This window comes from Salarias fasciatus, chromosome 16 (assembly GCF_902148845.1).
Source record: "Salarias fasciatus chromosome 16, fSalaFa1.1, whole genome shotgun sequence".
NCBI lineage: Eukaryota > Metazoa > Chordata > Actinopteri > Blenniiformes > Blenniidae > Salarias > Salarias fasciatus.
In genome coordinates, this window is record NC_043760.1 from 21,101,677 (window position 1) to 21,123,858 (window position 22,182).

Genomic DNA, 22,182 nt, shown 5'->3' on the forward strand with positions numbered 1-22,182 from the left:
AAGAGTTGGGCTTTTTCAGAGTGACTCCTAAATGGAGGAGTAAGAAAACAAAACAGAACACAAAAAAAGTGAAAAAGTTCAGCAGAAACTGCAGCAGCATTTCTTTTTTAAATCCTCACAACAGCTCCAACATCAAAAGGGAAAACACCAGCTGCAGGGTTGTTGCTTGTACACGGGAACAAGCTCACATGTCATTTATAAACGAGGACAACAGACCGTGAATAGTAGTTTCCAAATGTTCACCACAGCAAGTGATAGAGTCGCTAATATGATAGAAAAATTATTTTGATCTTCTCTTTAATAAATACAGGCGTTGGGAAACATTCCGATGTTTTGTTCATGACTGCTCATCTGTAGATAATAGAAGTGTTGTATCCGTTCTATGTGAGACAGACCAAGAAAGCAACACAGGAGATAAAGTTATCACAGTTTCTGCTATTTGTATAAACTATCTTGATAACAACAGAAGTCGAGGTTACTGATTTGCGTGTAGCAGGAGTGACTCAACACTCTTGGCTTCCTGTTTAAGTTACCACTCCACCTGTGCTTGTGCTTCACAGTGCTTCACAGTGTTTCAGGCCTCACTAAATCTGTGAAATTAGGTGTTTTGCATATTCCCAGTTTCGCCAACACTCAGCTTTTCAGTCCTGGACCTGAAAAGTATTGTGCATCTTAGCCGCCTGACTGCCCAGATAACTGCCTGCATTCTTGCTCAGGTCACAGGTTTTTCACTGCGGTTAACTTGTAAACATGTTGGAAGATTAACAGGCGACAGGGACACCGTGGCAAAGGAAGGAAGGATTCTGACAGGTTGTGGGTTTTCACTCATACAGGGTTACAAAAAAACAGTGTGTTCCTGTAAAAAATCTTGTTATATTTAACTTTTACTGAATCAATCGATCTTTAGTTATAGAGCATCTTCCTGACTGAGTGGCAAAAAACACTAAACAACCTTTTTTTTGTATGCATACACTTCGAAATAGGTTTGCACACACACACACACACACACACACACACACACACACACACACACACACACACACACACACACACACCCGGTGATCGGCTTAAACAGTGCTGCTGATGCGTCACAGCCACTCTGTCATTTAAACAGGCAGAGAAATGTGTTTAAGCATGCATGTAAATGAATGAGTGTGTTAGCTGGAGAAGAGCATCTGTGTGATGATCAGCCTTAAGTGGTGTGTGTGTGTGCGTGCGTGTGTGTGTGTGTGTGTGTGTGTGTGTGTGTGTGTGTGTGTGTGTGGTGATCCCTCTTAGCATCCGAGAATTATCTGGAAATGTTAAGTGGGATCTTCCCACTTGGAAATGTGAATATACTGAGTTAATCCGTAATCCCATCAAGTCAAACCCACAACAGTCTTATGAGCCTCGCAGGTTGTTGTTTCCTTTTTTTCTGAGTGCAAAGGTTGCAGTGCCGACTGAGGTTAAAGGATTTATTCCTCACAAGATGTTCTAATAACTCTGTTGTCAGAGATTTGTGGAGTGTGTTTGCGTCTTTTTTTGATTATTAATGAATTGTGTTTGTGGTAACTGCTCACAATATTGTTATTTTATAATAGTCTATCCATTTGAGTTTTTTTTTTTCAAAGTGTGTGTATTACATAAATACCATACAGCCCTAAAAGAGGATTACAGATTTCACTCGATGCTGTTCCCGCCTGGTTGTTATGCAGCCACACCTCTCGTCAAGGTTAATACTGGTAAACTAATCACGAGACAGTGGCAGCATTTGCTGAATCAGGATATCTCCGACTGTAAACTATGTCTGCCATTACATAAGCGGAGTTTATTTCTGTCATTTTAGCAGCTTGGCACAGTGGCGTCCTTTGCAGCGTGTCTGCGTTCGAACCGCCGATGGAGCGTGTGACTGTTCAACATCTTGCCCGCTCGCCCCGCTCACTGCAGACCTTTATATGGGATAAATAATGAGGATACATTTTCCATGGGATGAGGTCTGTAGGAGAGACGTCTTGTTATTTTTGGGCAGTTTGCTGGAGTTAATTTTAGCTGCTGGATGGAGAGACGTGGGCCAGCGATAACCAGCCTTACATCAGAATAACGCTTGGAGAACTTCTCTTTTGTTATAAAGGGAAGAGAGATTTGTGGATTTGTAGATTTGTCTGCAGACAAAATTCTTAACGATCACATTGTCTGTGACACATCTAACTTCACCTGGAGGCCCCACAAGTTAGCTCCACAAATAAAGCTTCTGTTTCATTTGAAATCAAAACGTAACGAAACCTTTTCCTTGTTCGGAGTCTGATCAGTATCAGTGTATGGATGTGGCACCGTTGTAGTTGTTGTTTATCAACGCCTTAACCCTCGTAACCTGTTACATAACAGACATGTGCAGACAGTGGTAAAAACACTCCGATGTTCAGTTTGCATGGACTCTGATCAAATCATCACCGGTTATTAATAGTAATAATATTTGATAGTAATTGCAATCAGATACAGTCAATGTAATTTTACAACGCTGCTACTGAAGTACAATTACAATCACTGATCGTCCCAAGTTTTTAAATTGCTGTGTTCCAGAAGTCCTCTTGATGGTTTTTATCTTCCGTTTGTAATTGAACAAGATGTAAAATTATCTCTTGGAATGTAATTGCCAGCGTTTTATTGAAGTGTGCCCTTTTTACGAGAGTGACGTGTTCCTCTGCTCATTCGCCGCTGTGGTGAAGTCATATCAAGTTACCTGAGGAACATATCTGCATTCCTGCTCCGCTCAACTTTATTTCTGTATAACTTTAAAAACAACAACACAATCATGAAAAAAGCACTAGTCTCTTCATTGACTCCCCTCATGCTTTTCAAGCTAATCTCGCCTCTTTTTCACCTGCTTTTCAGTGCATCTCGTTGAGAAATGTGTTTTTATTGACGAACTGACGGCATCTCCCTGTCTTCTGTCTCTCTTTGTCCACCACGCAGCCACAGAGAGGGGGGGGGTCTCTCAGGAAGATGCTGGGCTCGGAGCGCGGTGTTGTGGAAGAATGGCTCTCAGAATTCAAGGTGAGCTCCCTCCGTTCTGTCGTCGTTCATGAGTCACGGTGATAAAATGTAGCCCTTGAGGCATTTCTCCAGAGGAGCCACACGCAGTGGGCGTAGCAGTTGTGGTAAAGACGAGCACCAAGTGTTCGAGTGTGTGTGCGTGCCTCCAACATTTCTGTCCCTTTGTGAATTGTCGTTAGATTTAGCGTAGGTAAGCAAAAATTGTCGCCAGGTTGAAGCAATTAAGAGCTGTGGAGTGAGCTGTACTGTCAGAATCAGCTCCACGTTTATCGGTGTGAGCTCTTTGTTTCACACATCCACAGGACCGCCAGCGTGTTGTGTTCTTCGATCTGATTAGCTGGCACACATCGATTTAATCTGAGACACGTCTCACTCTCATTGTTTCCAAACCGTCCATCACGCTTCAGTCAAACTGCTAACAGGCTTTACGTCCAGAGACCGTTGTTCAGATTAGAGGAATTCATCTGCAGCGTCAGTGGAAGTCTGATTACTTCGAATGAACGGCTAAAAGTACCTGAAAGAGGCGCAGACAAATTCCCTCAACATTTTTACCTTTTTCAAGTTTGAACTTTGTTGATTAGTGGTTGTTTATGAGGATTGTGTGTTTGACCGGGAAGCTCCAATCGCCTGAAAAGGGTAAAAAAAAGTTTAATGAACTGGAATCGTTAGACGTCTGGATGTTGTTCTGGTGTGTGCGACGTGAAAAAAAGAATATGCTAAGCCCACCATAAACCGTCACCTCATTGTTTATAGTATTCCCACTGTGCCAGGGTATCTACCATGCTTGAAATTAGTGTGGATGTGCAATAAAAGCACAAAATTTCAAAATATGTAGAGGAGGCAGTGTGATGTGAGGAAGATGGATTGGTATGAGTCACGGTGCAGATCAGGCACATTGTGTTCTGTCCTCGAAATGACCATCTTGCCATGCTGTGAGGCTATCCACGCCTTCTGTCATCTGCAAACCGCACACATTCCCTGACCATTTGAAGAATTTCACTGCAGGATGTTCTCAGCCTGTCAGACATCATTACTCTGCTGTGGTCTTTTTTTTTTTCTCTCTCTCTCTTAAAGCAGTTATTTCATCTCAACATCGGTACTTTCACTCAAACTCCCACATTGATTTTGGCGCATTTTTTCCGTGCGCCATCAGTGTTTTTTTTGTTCATCACAATGAGAAACGCACTACTTTAAATAAATGAAGAGATTGTGGCTGAATTTCAAAAGACGTGTCTGCAGGGATCGCCCTCATCCCCGGTGACCTGACAGACTGTGAATGTGAACCGCAAATTTGTTGTCATACCATCGCAGTGCTGAATACAACTTCATTCTTGAAGCAATATGAGCAGTGAAAACGTGCTGATCCAGCAGCTGCGTGAACGGAGCATGTTTGAAAGCAGCTGTTATTGAGCAGCTTGACTACAGAAGGGGCAGAAGTCTGATCACAGTTTCAGCAGTAATGAGCTGAGTGCTACAGAGTTTTGTTTTTAATTAATTATGAAGCATTCCTTACAAATTAGGTTTTGAATTTCAATTGTACAATTTTTCGTAGCATTTAAATTAAAGCGTTTCGCTTATGTTTCGGACAGTTGGGTTTAGTTTGGTGTTTCTGAGTCACTTTTTAAGTGGCCCAGAAGTCTTGTGTGAAAAATTGGGTTCCACCTTCCAGCAACCCTTTGTTTTGATCTTGCTGCAGTCCTTACCGGAAACTCACATCCCCAGCTACGCTGGCAGCCTTCATCTGAAGAAGTCCCTGGTGCCGGCGCTCTACAGAGTCATCCAGGACCCCAACAACGAGGTGACGCACACTCACACTCACACACACACTCACACACACTCCTGCCGGCTCAAAACAACCACTTGGCTAAATTTAACCTTTTCTGAATTACATTCTGACCCCAGAAAAAAAATGACGATCATTTCACCGATCATTTCCTCCTTTTGGTTAGTTTTATTTATTATTAATGGTCAGGCAGATTGAAGTCCTCACAGGGATACACACACACACACACGCATGCACACACAGTCTCAAGGAAATAATGTCCTGCTTGCGAATCACATGATGTCTCAGTTGGCTGTAAGCAAAAAACTGACAGCAGTCTACAGCATGCACACACACACACACACACACACACACACACACACACACACACACACACACACACACACACTGGAAAAAGTGCATGTTCAGTGAGACCACATTACAAAAACTGCATTTTTTTATTGCACAGATGTGTCCGACATCAGTACAGGACCAATGTTTTTTTTTCTTTAAACAACCTAATGTCACGTTTCTCCAGCAGAGGCTTGCAGCACTCAGTGAAACAGGACTTTAATTTCGCTCTATTGATACAGTTGGTGCCTCCACTCCTCACACCTGCTTTGCCCCTTCTATTTCACGGTCGAATTTGGGTGTCAAGCAACCTGGGATCTAAATTCCATTAGTGCCGTCAGTCTAACTGCACAATCCTATTAATGATGAGACATCTGATCCAGGGTGGATGTTGTGTGTATGCGTGTGTGTGCGTGCTCGTGTGTGTATTTGTGTGATCCAGTGTGAGAGAGGGATCAGTGTGTGTTTGTGTATGTGATTGTTGCCGATGACATGGTGGGCAGATGCTTTGCCAAGTTCATTAATGAGCTCTTGCTCATTTCCCAGTTTGCCACAGTACTGCACACACACACAAATGCAGGAACACCTACACACACAGTAGAGCTGTGTGGAAGCCCGTGTCACTGACCCCTCAACACAAGAGGTCTGACAGGATCCTGCATCTCTGTCTACAATCCAGCTGCTCGAACCAGTGTGCCACCAGCTGTTCGAGCTGTACCGGAGCTCCGAAGACCGCCTGCGACGCTTCACCCTGCAGTTCCTGCCCGAGCTGGTGTGGGTCTACCTCCGCATCACAGCCAGCAGAGATCGGCAGAGCAATGGCTGCATTGAGGCCCTCCTCCTGGGCATCTACAATCTGGTGGGTGTCAGGCTGACCCTGTGTGGGAAACATTCTCTAAAAGTTTCGGTATCATGATGTAAATTACAAGACTTAACGTAGAGCAGTCGGGAGGTTGTCCGCCTGTTGACTTCAGAGTCGACCTTTAGGGACTACCCCCTGGTTAATGGATAGACCTGAGCCGGATTGCATCACCAGGAAGCGCTCCTGGGAAAATGGGCTAAGAGCTGGAGATATCAATAGAATCAGCTCCATGTCAGCCAGCGCAGCTAAGAGTTTACCCATGCATAATTTATTCCTCTGTGTCTGTGCCACCCGTCGCACACGCGTGTGCACGTGCTGACTGGATGCGCTCCCAGACCTTCTTGCCGTTGACGACCAAGGGCTGATAAACAACTGCGCTCTCAACAGACCCGTCAGATATACAGAGATGTACTGTTATCCAGCGAAGGGCAGAATAAGGCCCGGACTAACAGTACGCTCAAGGAGAAGATTAAAAAACGGGATAAAGGCTGTTTTTGGCCCATATTCCAGAACCTGGATTAATATGGATCTCTGGATGGAGGGACGCAGGCAGAGGAAAAACAACTTCAACACTTCTGTTTGCTCATGTAGAGAAAACAGTTGCAGAGATGAAACAGAATTGTTCCACACCCAGAGAAAATGTGATTATTATAACATTTCTCAGTCGGTTGACCGTGTTTATTGTGCTCATGTGTGACGCCGGATGTTTTTGGGTAACTGTTGCACTCCACTTGATCCCTCATCAGCTGCACATAATTGGTTTGTAGAAAAACAATTGCTTTCCATTCGTCTGTTTTACAAACAAACAGGCGATCCAGCCGTTTATCACAGTGAACGGGCCTTATCGTTTTGTTTGTTACTGCCTGAGATAATCAGGCGGCACTTTTTTGAAATGAAGAAATGGCGTCATTCTCTGGTATGCATTAAGCTTCGTGTTATGTGCCACAGTGTGAAATTAGAATGGAGTGTAGGGTCTGCAGGCAATGGTGTTTAATCTGGCGCCGTCAGTATCGTGAAGCAGAAGGCTGGTCAGACCATCAACCGTTAGTGCCAGAGGCTCGTATCGGACTTCTTCACTGAAATGATAAACTGTGTGTGAGGTATCAGTAGCAGGCTATTGGGAAATGTCACCACTGCATTCCTGTGTGACACAGTTTGTCTTTGTTTTTTTTGCAGGAGATTGTTGACAAAGACGGCAACAGCAAGCTCCTCTCCTTCACAATCCCTTCTCTGTCCAAACCATCGATATACCACGAGGTAGGAGTCACTGTTCCAGCCTTAATGCGGCTCTTGAGTTTTTCACCCAACGACTTTTCGTATCACAATGTCTGCTTTCTTACTATCTTCACCCACATTCATTTGAGCTTGTTCTCCTTTTTCTGTCTTTAAACTGGTAACTGAATATCAACGTGGCTAAGTCCTGTTGTCGTAACATAGATATGATGTGGTTGGAATGCCTTTGCAACCACTGGCAAGAGAAAAACAGACACTTTTTTTGTGTTGAAAATTGAAACGGCCGTGAGACCAGAGAGCGTCTGCTGATACGTGGGGAGGCAGGATATTTGTCAGCAAGTTGTGTGGACCGTTTGCCGTGGGAAAGGGAAGAGTAAAGCCCTTCTCCGGAGACTTCACACATGTCAGCAGTAAAATTTGCTAAATGTCGATGCATCCCAGCCTCAGACCTCTAACAAAAGTGGGCTTAATGGCTCAGTTCCAGTGTGAAAATGATGAAAATGGCCATTTGGATGATGACACCTCCCGGTTTTTTCCAGCACAATTTGAGATTTATTTCTATGAACCTCACCTCAAGGGCGAAGCAATTTGTGTGTTATACTTTGTGTGTCGTTCTCTGCCCAAGCAGTGTGTCCAAATCTTTGTTATATTCTACTTTAGACATTTTCTAAAGCTTTTGCAGACTCTTTCCACACTTTTAAGTCTATATTTAGTCTCTGTAACGCTCCATTTGTGCACTCTGGCCCAACTTCTGACCTGAATGCTGAAACAGTTTGACTTTTGATGACCTGGAATTAATCATGAAGGTATTTTACAGGACACACTGATCTCAGACCATCCCCTAAGGGCCAGATTTGAGCCTTTTTTTTTTCTTCTTCTTCTTTCTTGTTCATCTTCTTTTAAATCTCCGAAGCATAAAGTGATTTGATGGACCTCTGCATCTTTCCCTCTCCGTGTATATGTGTGTTGATGAACCTTCAGTGTGTGGCGCATGCTGAGGGCGATTTATCGCCGTAATTACAAGCTTGAGAGGCTCTCCACTTCATGCCGAGAGAGTGAGGAAAGCATGGGGGCAGGCGGAGGGGAGGGGAGCGTGTGCGCGTATCACAAACTTCTCCGGCTATAGTGTGGCTCTGCGTGTCACGTGGCTTTATCTCCAGGCCTCCAAGCATTAACATACACTCTAGTCTCTCTCTCACTCCCTCTCTTTTAAATTAATCCATCTGCCCCTCCTTGCGCGTCTCAGCATCACACAAAGCACCAAGGAAGGACTATACTGTATGTCAGCAGGAGGAGCAAACGTAATAATAATTCACTGTGTTTTACCTGCCCAGCCTTCCAGCCTGGGGTCCATGGCTCTGACGGAGGGAGCGCTTTGTCAACACGACCTGATCCGTGTGGTGTACAGCGGCCTCCATCCTCAAAGAGAGACCTTTACTGCCCAGAACAGGTACAACTTCAAACACTGTTTACATTGCAGGAAGCAATTTACGACAGATGTTTTCACTTAAATATCGAAATTGCAGCAATTTATCGACCTTGTGTTCGGCATGCGTTGCTTCTTTGGCCGGAGCAACAGTAAATTACCTTTTTTTTTTTTTTTGCATACAGATGACATCATTGACCTTTGACCTTAGGGATGCTGTCAATTTCCATTATTGAATTATTATGAGAAAACGGTTTCTTTGATTTCTCACTGACTCTTCGGCTAATAAATGAGACCTGGTCTTCGTCCTCTGGCTGTACTCAGCAGCCCTGAAAGCTTTTTTGGCTCTACGGGGTTTTTTTTCTACTGCTGCTGTGAATGAATGATAATCTCGGCATAGTAATGAAACGTGGCAGACATCCTCCCACAAAACGCTCCTCTGCTGCATTGAAATCAGCACCCTTGCTTGTGTGTTTGCGGTGACATACACACACACACACACACACAGAGACACACAAATCTGATCTATCAGAGCTGATAATGTGAGGGCAGCACAGATAACGCTGGTCATCTGGTGTGTCGGCCGCTGCAGTGCGATCCCCTGCTCCTGAGAACATAGGGCATCATAAATATATTGAATGGATTTCAGCAGCGCCGGCCCTCCGAGCTTATCTGGAAATCCATTTGTGTGGCTTTGCCTGAGATAGTGTTTATGAGAGGAAAGCCCAGAGCTCCTGAGAGGTGCCGGCTCGCTACCACTGATGAAATACAGCCAGGCCATTTACCCCCACACACCCCACCTCCACCCCATGTGCACAGTCAATTACGGCCTTTACACTCAAGGTCCTTTTCCTGGTTGTTTTCCATCAACATCGGCAAAGGACAAGCGCAAAGTTATGAGATTCATATTTGTGCTGAAAACCGATCAGATCTCTCTCATTTCAACTCCACTTTAGTTTTTAATCAGCTGCGGATCCACATTTACACAATCAAAATCAGATCTCTTTTCAACTTTTAAAAAAGAATTCAGTTTGATAAAGTGAACTGAAGGTCAGAGTAAGCCCTCACACACACTTCTCACACACTTCTCACATCTCAGCACTGTGTTGCGCCGAGCGTCACGCCAAGCGCGTAATTCAAGTGACACCCTCGCATGTCACTGCCAGTGCGTATCCTCAATAAACTACTGTCGCCAAAACCTGACAACACGCTGTGAAAGTATGCAGTCAGCTGTCAGTTCGAGTTGTTTTGAAGTTTAAGCCTCGCGCATTTTGCATCCCTGATGGAATCTGTGATTGCCGCAGTGTGTTTTTAGGCCATGCGTCTACAAACGGCGAGCTCGCTGACGACGAACAAAGTTGCTTAGACTGGCGGTTTGCTCCGCAGACTATTTAACAGCTCATAGAGTTGATGAAGTGCTCGAGCAACTCTGCATAATTGGCTTCAGTAAAGTTGTCATATCGGTTACAATCCTTTAAAGTAAAACGAAGCCAGCTGAGGATGAATTGACGTTGCCTAAAAAGAGTCGCCCCCTAACTCTTCCTTCTTTACTTTGCTAATTAAATTCTGAAGGGACCTCTGTATTTTTGTGCTCAATGCTGACTCTTTCTTTTTTTTGGATTTTCAGGTTCGAGGTGTTGTGTTTCCTCATGCTGTGCTACAACTCTGCTGTGGTGTACATGCCCCTTTCTTCCTATCAGTCGGTCTGCAGGATGAGCTCACGGTGGGTACATCATGTGTTTTCTTAAAAAAACAAAATAAAACAAATCTTGTAAAATTTTGTAAAACAGCTTGCAGGTCTGAATATTGATGAAACCCCTTTTATGAGGTTAAATTTAATTTTAGAAAATAAGCCAATTACACTCAGACACCCAGGTGCCTGTGCATTTGCACCAGCTATCTTTGCTCTGCTCGCTCCTTCCACAACTCGAAGATTTGTTAAGTAAAATTGTTTCAGAGGGATTTGCATGATGGAAATTCGACCGTGGAGTACCTGCTTGTAATTCTAAGGCGGCTCATTGTTTACAAGACAAAGACGAGGGATCAAAGTGGAATTCACAATAAGAGGCTGGGAGGTGGGGCCGCTTGCTGGTGATTGTTTCACCGCGGCATGCAGACGTTTCAGGATATGAATTTTGCCGTGTGTGAGCATACAGGCAGACGGCGCCTGCAGCAGCCTCGGCCCGGACAGATGGCAAACAGTGACTGTGAAGAAAGGCAGCGCTCTCTGTTTGAGTTCAGCTTCACACCCTGTCGTCTAACCTTGTCTGACCTCTGTCAGTGAGAAACAGGTTGAATTCTCGCTTCTTCAGTTGATTTTTTTGATTCTGCGTTGAGTGTCGTGACAGATGTTCCCTATTCGTTCCCCTCCAGGCATCTGGTCCGTCGTCTTTTGGAGAAGTTAAAGTAGAACAGTCGGTTAATCAGTGCATTATTTCTGAGATCTCGTCCTCCTTCTCCACCTCCCACCTCAGGTTGTGTGTCTGCGGTTTCCCCCGGCAACAGCAGAAGCTTTGGAGGGAACCGTGTAACCGCGTGCTGCTGGACCCCGAGTTCATGGTGCAGATGCTGACTGCAGTTTACCACGCCATGTACGTACCTCTAACCCTTTTATGAAGAGGACTTTTGATTTTGCAGCTTTGGATTTCAATGTCTGAAAGTTTTTCTGTTTGGATCCCAGAAAGTCGTCTGCAGCTTCTCAGTTGTTTAGCAGAGCCAGAAATTCCAGAGATGTAAAACAATTGTATCTCTACTCTGACTGTTACGGGAGCTTGACAAATTAAAGAGAGTGAGTTTCCTCTAAAGCTGCACAAAGCCCATGGGAGCGGCGCGTTCAGGTGATTATTAGCTCATTATAGCTGCTTTAAGTAGCTTTAAGTCATGTAATTTCTTATCGCGGACGTGCAGCGGAATAAGTGCAAGGAATACATAAATAAATGGGACCAGAAAAAAAAGAGATAATTAGGAAGATAACCTGCACGCACGTTTTATAATCCACAGATTTATTTTTGTAAGCTGCACAACGCAGTGCCTGTTATTTCCACTGTTTGCCACAGTGGGACATCGCTAATGAGAGCGGTTCTGATTCTAGCTTCGCTGTGATCCGCCGCAGAAACTCTCACAGCATATGCTAGCGCCGAGCCCAGAGGCTCCCGCCGCACAGACTGATTACATCAGCAGTGTATTGTGGGAGCAGGTGATTTCATCCTCCGCGAGGACAGGCATCGCAAAGCTGATTATAGCTCCTCGACGACGGCCGGCCCCTCAGCTACACATCCACCGGCGCAGCAGTAGTAGTGACCAGAATCAGCAACTTGAAGAGGTTGGCGGCAGAAACGAGTTTGCATTCTGCTCCATCGCCCCCTGCAGGGTAGACGGAAGAAATCAGGGGGATCCGAGCAATCAATGCCTCAGAGAAAAGAGCAGACCTCGTGTGTGTATGAGTGTGCAATGAATGCCAGTCCATTTCACAGTCGCACAGCTCATTTCCAACCCAAATTCACACGTTTGCCCTTGTCCCTGGCACGCGCACGTGAAGGGCAGATAAACATGAGTCCGCACAGGAGGGGAAGGACCTTGGCACACGCCGAGGACACGCTGGGATTTAGGTTAATATGTCCACTAATGCTTCTGCACTGTAATTCCACATGAGCTGCGAGGGAGGAACGAGGTGCAGGGACATCACATCAAATATAAGAGGACAAGTCAGTTTGGGTTTTTTTTTTGTTTTTTTTTTTCCGCCTATCAGGTTTGAAATGTATTCTGGAGCATTTTTCCAGGTCTCACAACATCAGAGCGCCTCCTGCTTTCACCTGCCTATTCATCCCAATCTTTTGATCTGGAGTCCAGAGAGGACCCCGGCGTTTATCCCCTGCAGGATGAGATCAAAGACTTGGACCAGCCACTTCTGCTTCATGCCTGTGCTGCATTTGCAATTTCTGAAATATATAGTAGTTTTATTTATGTATTCATTCAGTTACTTCTGCTTATCTATTTCAGTTCCCTTGCTTCAGTATGAAAACGAGGTCTTATATTCCTCTGAAAAACTCTCTGTAATCTCTACATAAAAAACTAAATAAGGTTCTTTTTTGTAATCTTAAAACAGCAACAGAGGATTTGCTTTGCCAAGCGACATGTTAAAGGGTTAACAGTGTGAGAGAGAATAGAATAATTCCGAGTTGATACAAGGCAAAGTTAATCTCCCCTCCCTCACTATAGCTGCAGGCATCACTAAATAACTAATAATAGTTCAGGGGGATGTGAGTCAGACATCAAGGCGTCTTGCGAGACGCTCATTGTTTACTCAGATAAGCTCTCTACGTGACGCTGTAACGTGCCGGTGTGTGCGCTCGTGTGTTCTGTGTTTTGATGCGCAGATACAATGGAGAGTGGGAGATGGGCCGAGAAGCTCTGGAGGACATCGTGTACAGAGCCCAGCTGGAGCTTTACTCCCAGCCTCTCCTGGTGAGCCCCGCAGCATTGTGGGAGTCAAACACACGCCGTGCACTTCCCCCTTTTACTTCCTCAATTGAGCTACAGCAGTAATGTAAATTGAGGCGTTTGAGCTGCTTTTTTTTCCCCCTGGATCATCCGCCAGCTCTAAATTCCTAATGCATCTGCGGTCTTAGTCACTGGGTGAATTGATTCATCTGCATCTGTGTGTGTGTGTGTGTGTGTGTGTGTGTGTGTGTGTGTGTGTGTCATCTTCAGCTGGGAAATGCAATGAAGAACTCGCTGCCAGAGAGCGCTCCCGACGAGCCGCGGGGGCGCAAGGTGCTCCAGGTGGAGGTGACACCCACCATCAGCCGTATATCCATCTCGGCCATCACCACCGCTTCCATCCGACGCCACCGCTGGAAGAGAGAGGGTAAGAACAGAGAGCTGCGAGGAGAGGACGGATCTGCAGCGGGAGAGAATTTCAGTAACTGTGACGGCAGAGTAGAACGCAGCGCTTCTCTGAATCGGCCCCATCGTTTATCCAGCACCTCAGGGGAGGTCAGATCAGAAGGAAAAGGACCATTTAAAGTTATGATTTAAGATTCAACCTTACTGTTTTTTTGTTTTTTTTTTTACCCTTTTTTTTTTTTTTTCGATCTGTATAAGCCCTCAAGAAGAAACTATTGGGTGAGAAAATAACTTTCCTGGTGTTTGTTCTCAGCAGTGACGAGGAAACCTGGTTTCTGTGTGTCCCAGTGACACCATCAGCATCATCTGAATGGTGTTTCGTCTCAGTGACTGTGTGTCCGTGTGGTCACCGTGCTTCGTGCCACTCACTGCTCCTCACTGCTCTTGTGTTGCCCGTCCTGTCTGTTAGTGCGTTCCCACTGTGAGTTGCGTGCTTCGTATCTCACCAGTTTGGAAATGAAGGACAAAATGGCGCCCGTAGATTCTGACTCCGTAGACGGACGATCAGACGGTGCGGTTTTAGAGCGTCCTGCGACCCCCCAAGTCGAATTTAGCGGCGAACGTCCGGCCCGCGGCGAGGCCCGCACTGATTGAAGCTTGCTGCTACTAAAAGAAACGCATCTCCTCGTCTGTGTTGTTGACTCCCAGATTGTTTTGACTACACAAGCGATGCAGAGTTGAGCCTCACCGTCAATCCTCCTAGCCTCGCCCAGCACCACCACCACCACCAGCACCAGCAGCAGCACCCTCCCTGGGACCCCGCGGCTAAAGAGGACAGAGGAGGGCGGCATCACAGCCACCACAGCAGCAGCAGCAGCATCATTCCCCCCATCACACTCGAGGGTAGGGGACGGGGGCGGACGCTCACAGCAGAGGGGTTCTCTCGGAGGAGGCGCCCCTTCAGTCTGTATCCTCCCCACCCTCCTGCTACTACCCCTCCTTCAGCTTGGGGCAGTTAATTCTGCCCTCCCCCATCGTGGCCGCCTCTTCACTTCCCCAGAGTATACTAACTCATCCAGTCTCTAAGACCCTCGGCCGGCAAAACCCCGTCACGACCGGAGCATTTGTTTAAAGAGCGGAAGAGTCGCCTATTCTGGGTTTGAAGGAAGTGCGGCTCGGAGCCATGTTGCATGGGCCTGTCGTCATGTCATGCTCCCGTTTCTCCTCATCATGCCTTCAGCTAAAGACCGCTGCCCTTGTCACTCACTGAGCATGTGAAGCACTCGCCCGGCTTGCAGCTCCACCTTCCGCTTGGCCTTTTTCAAGTCTCCCCGATAATTTTATTGTATTTGTTTTAAATTTTTTTTTTCTTTTCCTGTTCTTAAAGAATGCACCAGATTCAGCCGGACAGCTTGTTTCTGGTGTCTGTCCTCCCAGACCTGCAGCTGCTGCCATTCGGCAGCTTTTTTTTTTTTTTTTTTTTTTTTCCTTTTTCTTCTCGTAGCTCACTGCTAATTTTGTGTTCTGTCATTTTACACGTGTTTTCCTCAGCTCAGTGAGTGGGAATGAGCCCTGCATGCCCACACGACGGCAAGCTTCAGTAACCTCTGCAAAAAAAAAAAAAAACACAAAAAAAAAAAACCCCGATTGGTTTGAAACGATGAGGCCAAAGAGACACCCCGTTGATTCAGACAGGAAAACCTGTTCAGCAGCCAGGACCGTACGGCCCATTTTGTCTCACTAAATGTGTGTGTCTGTTTCTATATGTGGTCATATTGAAACATCAGAGCGAAGATCAGCTCATTTCCTGGCTTATGGTCAGTGTTTGTCTGAGTGCCATCCCATCCTCTTCCAGAGAACTCATCAAACTCGGGGCAGCTGTGGTCAAACGAAACTCTTATCATAAGAAAACATACGTGGCAAAGAGAGACGAGACACATATAATGAGTTCTCACAGATAATATAAGTATGTGTCCTGTTTTGTGAGGCAGAATTACATTCATATTGAAAGTGACTCATGTTGAAACCTGCCGACTACAGATCGCGCTTTGCTTTTCTCCAGCTTTTGTTATGTTGCAGTTTTCTGTTTCCATCAGAAAGCGACTCATCAATTCATTTAATTCCACGGTTCAGATACTCTCAAATAGAGAAGTTCTTTAATAATTACATATTTTGAAGCATATTTTATGGTTTAAAAAAGGCCAAATTTTAGAAAGTAGAGCTTTCAAAGAGCTGTGTTAATAAAACTGTGTTAATCTAGATCATCTGCATCTTCTTGGCTGACTCTTTAGCAGCATTAAAGGCAATTGTCGACAAGATACTAGTTGATAAATTGTTATTTTGTAGTTGCAGTCTTTCTGAAACACTGAAAATTGTCTTTACCGTTAGTCATCAGTCAGGATTCCAGTTAGGAAACCCAGAAGTGACACAGATCATGCTGATGGGTCGAGTGAGATTATTTTTAACAATGATGTACTGTAATAAAGCCTTAATTTTTCTCAAATCCAAGCAAAATATGCATCTGCGGAGGGAAATCTCTCCCATCACTCCCTCCCTTGCATCCGAACCACTTGTTTCCTTAAAAAAAAAACAGTTAATCTATCGTATATTCATAATGTCATACTGCATTAAGGCACCTAGATTTTACAGTTGGTTATTAAAAAGGAAAGAGCGTATTTGTCAGATTGCCCTTGAATGCATCAGTAAAGACTTTTTAAACTTCTCCTTGCTCCACAGCTGAATTAGCACAAAATGACATAACAGATTAAAAACTGGATGCAAGCAGCTGTTCACTGCTTTGTACTGTCAGTCTCATGCATATTTCTGGCTGATTTTCATAGTAAAAAGAAATCTCAGGCACATAAGTAAACTGTTTCCAGAGCAGCCTGGTTTGCAGCTGCAGTGGTGAAGCTAACTCCTCATCAGGGACGGGGATGGGCCGGCCTGCAGACGGGCCCATCCAGCCCTGTGGGCTGTCAGGTCTAACCGGAGAGCTTATTGATCTGGCGAGGTGTGCGGACTCGCCTCGGCGCTCTCCGCAGGTTGGCGGGCTCGTCTCAGCCTGGCCGACCATGTGACCTCCGGGCCGGCGCCGCGGGGAGAAACCAGTGCTGGAGCCAGGAGAGCATGTGTCTTCTCCTCATGTTATGTGCATGTCAGTCCAGACCTTTTTCCTCTCAGTTTCTCCATTTCTTTTCTGGTGCTGTCTGCCCCCCCCCCCCCCCCCCCCCCCATTGTCCGGTTCTGCTTGTCCCAGCAATGCATGTCGGACAGAGACAGCTGATGATCTGTCTCTTCTCTTAACAGGCTGTACCCTGCATACTTATGTCAATAACATGTTCTTTCTAATGGATTTTGTTATCTTTTTCCCTTCCAGCTGTCAGAGTGAAGCATCAAATGGATTTGAAATGTTTAGAGACGTTTTTTTATCGACGTGAACGTTAAGATTCCTATTGGAGAAATTACCCAGTCGCCCACGTTTTAGAGTCAATGCCTTTTGCTAAACAAGCTCGGTTTCCAATGATTATTGAACTCAGATTTTCCTAAACAAACAGCTGGGCAGGATTTAGTCGATCTGAATTACATCAGACTATCGGCACTCAAGGTCATTGAGTCCTGTATTGAACCGTTGCTCTGTTTGGTGCATAATGACCGAGACAATTAGCCGTCAAGTGTAGTCTGTTAAGTGTCGCACTGCTGGACGGCAGCTGGAGTGGATCTCCTGATTGACTGTCACAATTCATGAGTCCTCTAAATTGCTGGTAATATTATGAACATTATTCTTGATCACAAGGCTCTTAAGTTAAGTTATTAAGAATTAGCAGCCATGGATCTGTTTAGTAAAATTTCTAAACCGGGGAAATGAAATTAAGAAACTGCTAGATCAAGATAAAAAGTGTAGTTATGCTTTGACAGCAGTTTTCAACAAACTCACGGTTTTGTTTTTCTACCATGCTTTCTTTTGTGTGTGTGTGTGTGTGTGTGTGTGTGTGTGTGTGTGTGTGTGTGTGTGTGTGTGTGTGTGTGTGTGTGTGTGTTTTCGACAACACTCACTCCAGATGCTGATGGCATGAGCGGAGGTGAGGACTCCTTCAACATCAACGACCCAGATGAAGGTTTCTCCTCCGGGGCGTCCAACAGCAGCCAGCCCAGCGGCACCAAGGCCGGCGGTGGCGGCGGCGGCGGCGGCGGCGTGGGGCCGCGGGGCGGCAGCCTCAACAGCAGCAGCAGCAGCATCAAGAAAGCCATCGCAGCCCGGCTGTCCCGGGACAAGGAGAGAGAGCGGGAAAAGGAGCGGGAGAGGGAGGCGGAGAAGCAGGCCGAACTGTCCGCCGAGCGCCAGGCCGCGGCGAGGAGGCGCCACCAGCGGCAGCAGTCCCCTCCGGCCAGCATCGACGTCGACGCCATCCACCTCAGCCCGATAAAGAAGCACCTGAGCTTCCCCGTGGGGCCGGCGCTGGTCCGGACTGGCAGCACCTCCTCCAGCAAGTCCTTCGACTGCATGAACTTCAGCCTGAACGGGAACGGGGTGGAGCGGGGCGAGGCGGCCGGAGGCTCCGACAAGGAGGGCGGGCTCCCGGCGAGCGGCTCCCACCGCCACTCCACCATCAGCCTGCAGGAGGAGCACCTGGTCCGGCCGGAGGAGGCCCGGGACCTCCTGTCGCCGGGCGCCCCGCTCACCAAGCAGTCCCGCTCGCCCAGCTTCAACATGCAGATCATATCACAGGTCTAATGTTCAGTGCAGGGATAGGAAGACACACACACCCACACACACACCACACACACCACACACATGTTACACACACAAACACACACACGTTACACACCAAACATATAAACAATGCAGTTTTTCTCTGCAACTCTTTACAGCTCCGCTATGACAACTTCTGTCTACCTATCTGTCTGATTGTGTGAGTGTGTGTGTTTGTGTGTGCGTGTTTAGGAAGTAGGAACACATTTTTCGTGTGTCACATCCATTCAGCGTACAGCTGCGACCGTCTGGTAGGTGAAGTTTAAAACACACGGAAAGCTGTAAGTCACAGCTGAGTCCAGCATGTCACTGCATCGCCCCGTCTGACCCGAGCTCACCATTACACACACACACACACACACACACACATACACTCTCCACAGGAAGACACCACAGGGGGATGTTTGCAGGAGTCCGTAAGGCCAGATGTTGGTCGTGTTTGATGTTTCACATATTTTTTTTCAGTTCCTGACTGAATCAGTCGAGACGAATCAGCAATAACTCTCGCCGTCAGGCAGAGTGGGGATTATTGTTCCGTCACTTCATTCCTTCCCCGTCACCACCGGGCTCACGTGCAATCCTTCTCTCCGATTTTCTTTCTTGCGGTTTTGATTAATTCGCAGATAGATTTATGAATGAAAATTCTTCACAGATTTTGTTGTAGACCACAATCCAAAGAGTTTAAAGTTGTTGTCATTGCTTCTTCTCTTCACTTGTTAGTCAAGAGATTTTCGTGGTTATCACTCAATCAGTTGTGATTCTTGTTTCAGGCAATCACTTGTATGTTTTTCTGCACTAAGAATATTTGATTTTTAAAATCAAACTTTTAAGATTGTTGTAAAAGGAAAGAAAAAAAAAACTGGAATGTGTTTCGGGTTTGTCCTCGCCCCGAGCTTTTTACCTTGACAAATCTAATGAAACCCTCACTGTGCAGCTCCAGGACTGAGCTCTGTCTGGAGAGTTGTCGTGAAATATGGAGCTTCATGTCGGAGGAGAGGAGTTCGACTGTATCTGATGTTAGATTGTTGGTCTGGTTCAAACCATTCAGTGGATCCTTCCATCTGAAAGCACCGGGTGGTGTTACTGCAGGCTGTGGCTCATGTGTGGAGTCTGAGCTGGTGAATCGCTGCCCTCTGGAGGCCGGTGGTCGTCACTGCACGTCAGCGTCACCATGGTGACCCTCTCCGGTTGGATGCTCATGAAACATTTTGTTCTACCTCATTGTGTGTTAACCTGCCACTCAGACACAGGCCTCCCAATCAGATGCAGCAGTGTGCGGAGCGTGTTCGGTTTGAAAATGAAGGAGGAGGAGGAGGAAAGCAGGTCTGCGCGCCCGTTTGAGGAATTGTAACTGAAGATCTCCAGCCCATTTCAGCTCAGTCACGTCATGCACAAACTCCACAAGCAGAACAAGAACACGTCACAAAGCTGCCGTCAGGTTTTTCAGATCTCCTGTCATATATCAAACAAACACCTCCCAGTTATTTAATTCATTTTGAATTCCCTGGAAAAAGTAATTTTTCTTCTTTTTCTTTTTTCAATGTAGTAATCATTTGAAGTGCAATTGTTTAATCCTCATGTGCATGGAGACAGATTCCTCTCTGCTGTGAAAACGCCTGCGTCTGCGCTCAGTGCTCGCCCTCCTGCCGTAGTGCTCCCGGGCCAGGCTGACTGATCTCGACACGTCATGCTGCTCTGCATGTTTAGTGCCCTGCAAAGCACTGCTGTCCCAGCAAGCCAAACCCAAGCCCCGTCCTCGTCTTTACCAGATGTGCCAATTCACATCCTCTCCTTAAGGAAGTCTGTTTTGTTCTTTTTAAGGCTTGGGTGTCTTAATTTGAAATGCCTACTTTTTTTTCTTCTTCTTCTTCTTCAGTTTGCTGGTCTTATTTCAAAGTGAAAGGACAAAAAGGGATGTGAAGACATGTGGCTCCATGTGCCCTTAGATGCAGCTTCATCTTTTTCTTTGTTTTCTTTTTTTTTTCACCCATCACAGGTGTGTGTTTTCACAGTAGCTTTTGCTGTTCACGTGGAAAAAGCAGTATATTATGCGTCTTTGTATCGTAGATGTCCGCTGTTGTGTAGCACTTTGTATGTCTTGCTCACGTGCTTGATGAATGAGTAATGTATACTTAAAAAAAAACAAAAAAACAAGTTCTGTGTGCAGTGAAAGTCCCACACACTCACGCTCCTGCTGTCTGAAACCCTCACAGCTGCTGCTCCTGGTTAAGAGTGAGTCCAGTGTGTGTGTGTGTGTGTGTGTGTGTGTATGCTTTAGCCTTAAAACATTTTCAGGCCAAGAAAACCAGTTTGGTTTTTTTTTAGCTTTTTCAGCCTCACGCGTTCCTCCTCCTCCTCCTCCTCCTCTTCCTCCTGCTGAACTGGACTTTTGGAGGAGAGGGAGACGAGGGGAGGGACGAAGCTACAGCTCACGTCCCACCCGGTCTGTCTGCCGTCGCCCCCGTGCTGTGTGACTCTCCTCGAGTCGTCTTCCCTTTCTTTTTCTTTTTCTTTTCTTTTTCTTCACACCGGTGACGTGTTCATGTCATCGACACGAGTGCCCCCGATGGAGGCTACTGTATGTTGACCTGGAGTAACAGATTAACCCCTTCCCCAAAACCTCCCAGTGTGTGGTGTTATTTGCATGTGATCAGGAGGGGAAATGAACGCCAGGCGCTGACTGGAACTGAAAATTTCACCCAGCAGTCCTGAAAAAAAACTTTAATCTCGAGGTGGGACCTACTTCGGTTTGGTCCCAGTCACGGCGCCTGGTGAGGAAAGTTCATCTCTCGTCCTGCATGTGACAACTGTGGGCGTTGTTTCCATACAGTATAATGCACTTTAATCCATCCACCTCTCTCAAGATAGATATTGAAATGACATATATAGATGTGCAAATGTGTATACACTCAAGCAGGGTTTTAGTCTCTTTAAAGTAGTACAGTATCCAACACAATGCTATTTTTGTTAAAGTCTAAGGGTACAGCTATTTATTTTTTCTGTTCAAAACCAAAAAAAAAAAAAAAAGGTCAGTGGGTCTGGAAGGTCTCAGGAGTTTATCAAACAAAAGCCACATTTTTAAAATGGCAGCACCAAAATATTTAAGTTTTTAAAGTCAGAATTGATTCTATGCAACATTTTTTCCCCCTGATTCTTTATTGTAAGATTTTATTTTTTGGGTGTGGGGCTTTGATCGATCCTTGTCACGGTGGGAGGGGGGCACAAGCTTTTCAGCTTTTGTTTATTTGTTTGTTTGTTTTCAAGGTGTAAGCCCTCTGCGGCGTGTCCCCCCCTCCTCAGTCAGTGATTCTGTTCATGCACCCTGCAGCAGAGCAAAAGGACTTTTCTCATGTGGGTGAAGTCAAGAGGAGCGTCCATACTGTCACCCCCACTGCCCTCGCTGAGAGAAAGCCACACCTGGACTTTCGGTGCATGTTGAGCCTTTCTGTCGGTTTGCTGCTCTGTGGCTCCAAGACGTCGGTGTGGTGTATGAAACAGATTATCAACCATGAATCAAATCGAGATGCTTCGAGGGAAGCTGCTGGATGAAGTGAAAACACTGTACTAATGATGTTGTATAAATGGAGAGAGAGTTATTTTAAATCCTGTAAATAAGATGTACAAAGGTGAGAGCAAGATTAAATATTGAAAAAAAAAGAAGATAAGTCTGAGATGTAGAGAGAAATTAATCTGTATATTGTTGAATAAATATTGTGCCGTAAGGACTCTTGAGTGCGTGTCTGTATTGTGTTTGTGGAAATTCTCTCACAACGCAGTGTTCATGTCATCATTAATAACCACAGTTCATCTAAATCACCCAAACTAGTGAAAAATACACATATTTTCATTCCAAAAAAATGTAATTGTTCAAGCTTTTATTAATCGTACTGAAAAATCTAGAAGCATTAGAATGTTTTTGA

General features: G+C 45.7%; 1 protein-coding gene and 1 long non-coding RNA gene across 4 annotated transcripts in view; both read left to right on the top strand.

The window, feature by feature from the left end:
• LOC115403558 (protein FAM126B) overlaps nucleotides 1-21,271 on the top strand; it is a 36,826-nt gene extending 15,555 nt beyond the window's left edge. Inside the window, exons 3-13 of one of the 3 annotated variants that reach the window (XM_030112504.1) lie at nucleotides 2,953-3,033; nucleotides 4,730-4,831; nucleotides 5,826-6,005; nucleotides 7,185-7,265; nucleotides 8,576-8,691; nucleotides 10,295-10,390; nucleotides 11,142-11,258; nucleotides 13,044-13,131; nucleotides 13,378-13,534; nucleotides 14,221-14,415; nucleotides 17,571-21,271. In XM_030112504.1, coding sequence (XP_029968364.1) covers nucleotides 2,983-3,033; nucleotides 4,730-4,831; nucleotides 5,826-6,005; nucleotides 7,185-7,265; nucleotides 8,576-8,691; nucleotides 10,295-10,390; nucleotides 11,142-11,258; nucleotides 13,044-13,131; nucleotides 13,378-13,534; nucleotides 14,221-14,415; nucleotides 17,571-18,244 — 1,857 coding nt within the window. In that variant the 5' untranslated portion in view covers nucleotides 2,953-2,982 and the 3' untranslated portion in view covers nucleotides 18,245-21,271. Of the gene's footprint in view, nucleotides 1-2,952; nucleotides 3,034-4,729; nucleotides 4,832-5,825; nucleotides 6,006-7,184; nucleotides 7,266-8,575; nucleotides 8,692-10,294; nucleotides 10,391-11,141; nucleotides 11,259-13,043; nucleotides 13,132-13,377; nucleotides 13,535-13,770; nucleotides 13,792-14,220; nucleotides 14,416-17,570 lie in introns of all 3 variants that reach the window. The other 2 variants (XM_030112505.1, XM_030112506.1) reach the window with 2 other exon arrangements.
• On the top strand, nucleotides 1,226-21,271 carry LOC115403580 (uncharacterized). Its single transcript, XR_003933223.1, has 2 exons — nucleotides 1,226-1,264; nucleotides 19,372-21,271. It is a non-coding gene; the product is annotated as an uncharacterized LOC115403580 (long non-coding RNA).
• Nucleotides 21,272-22,182: the final 911 nt, after the last annotated feature.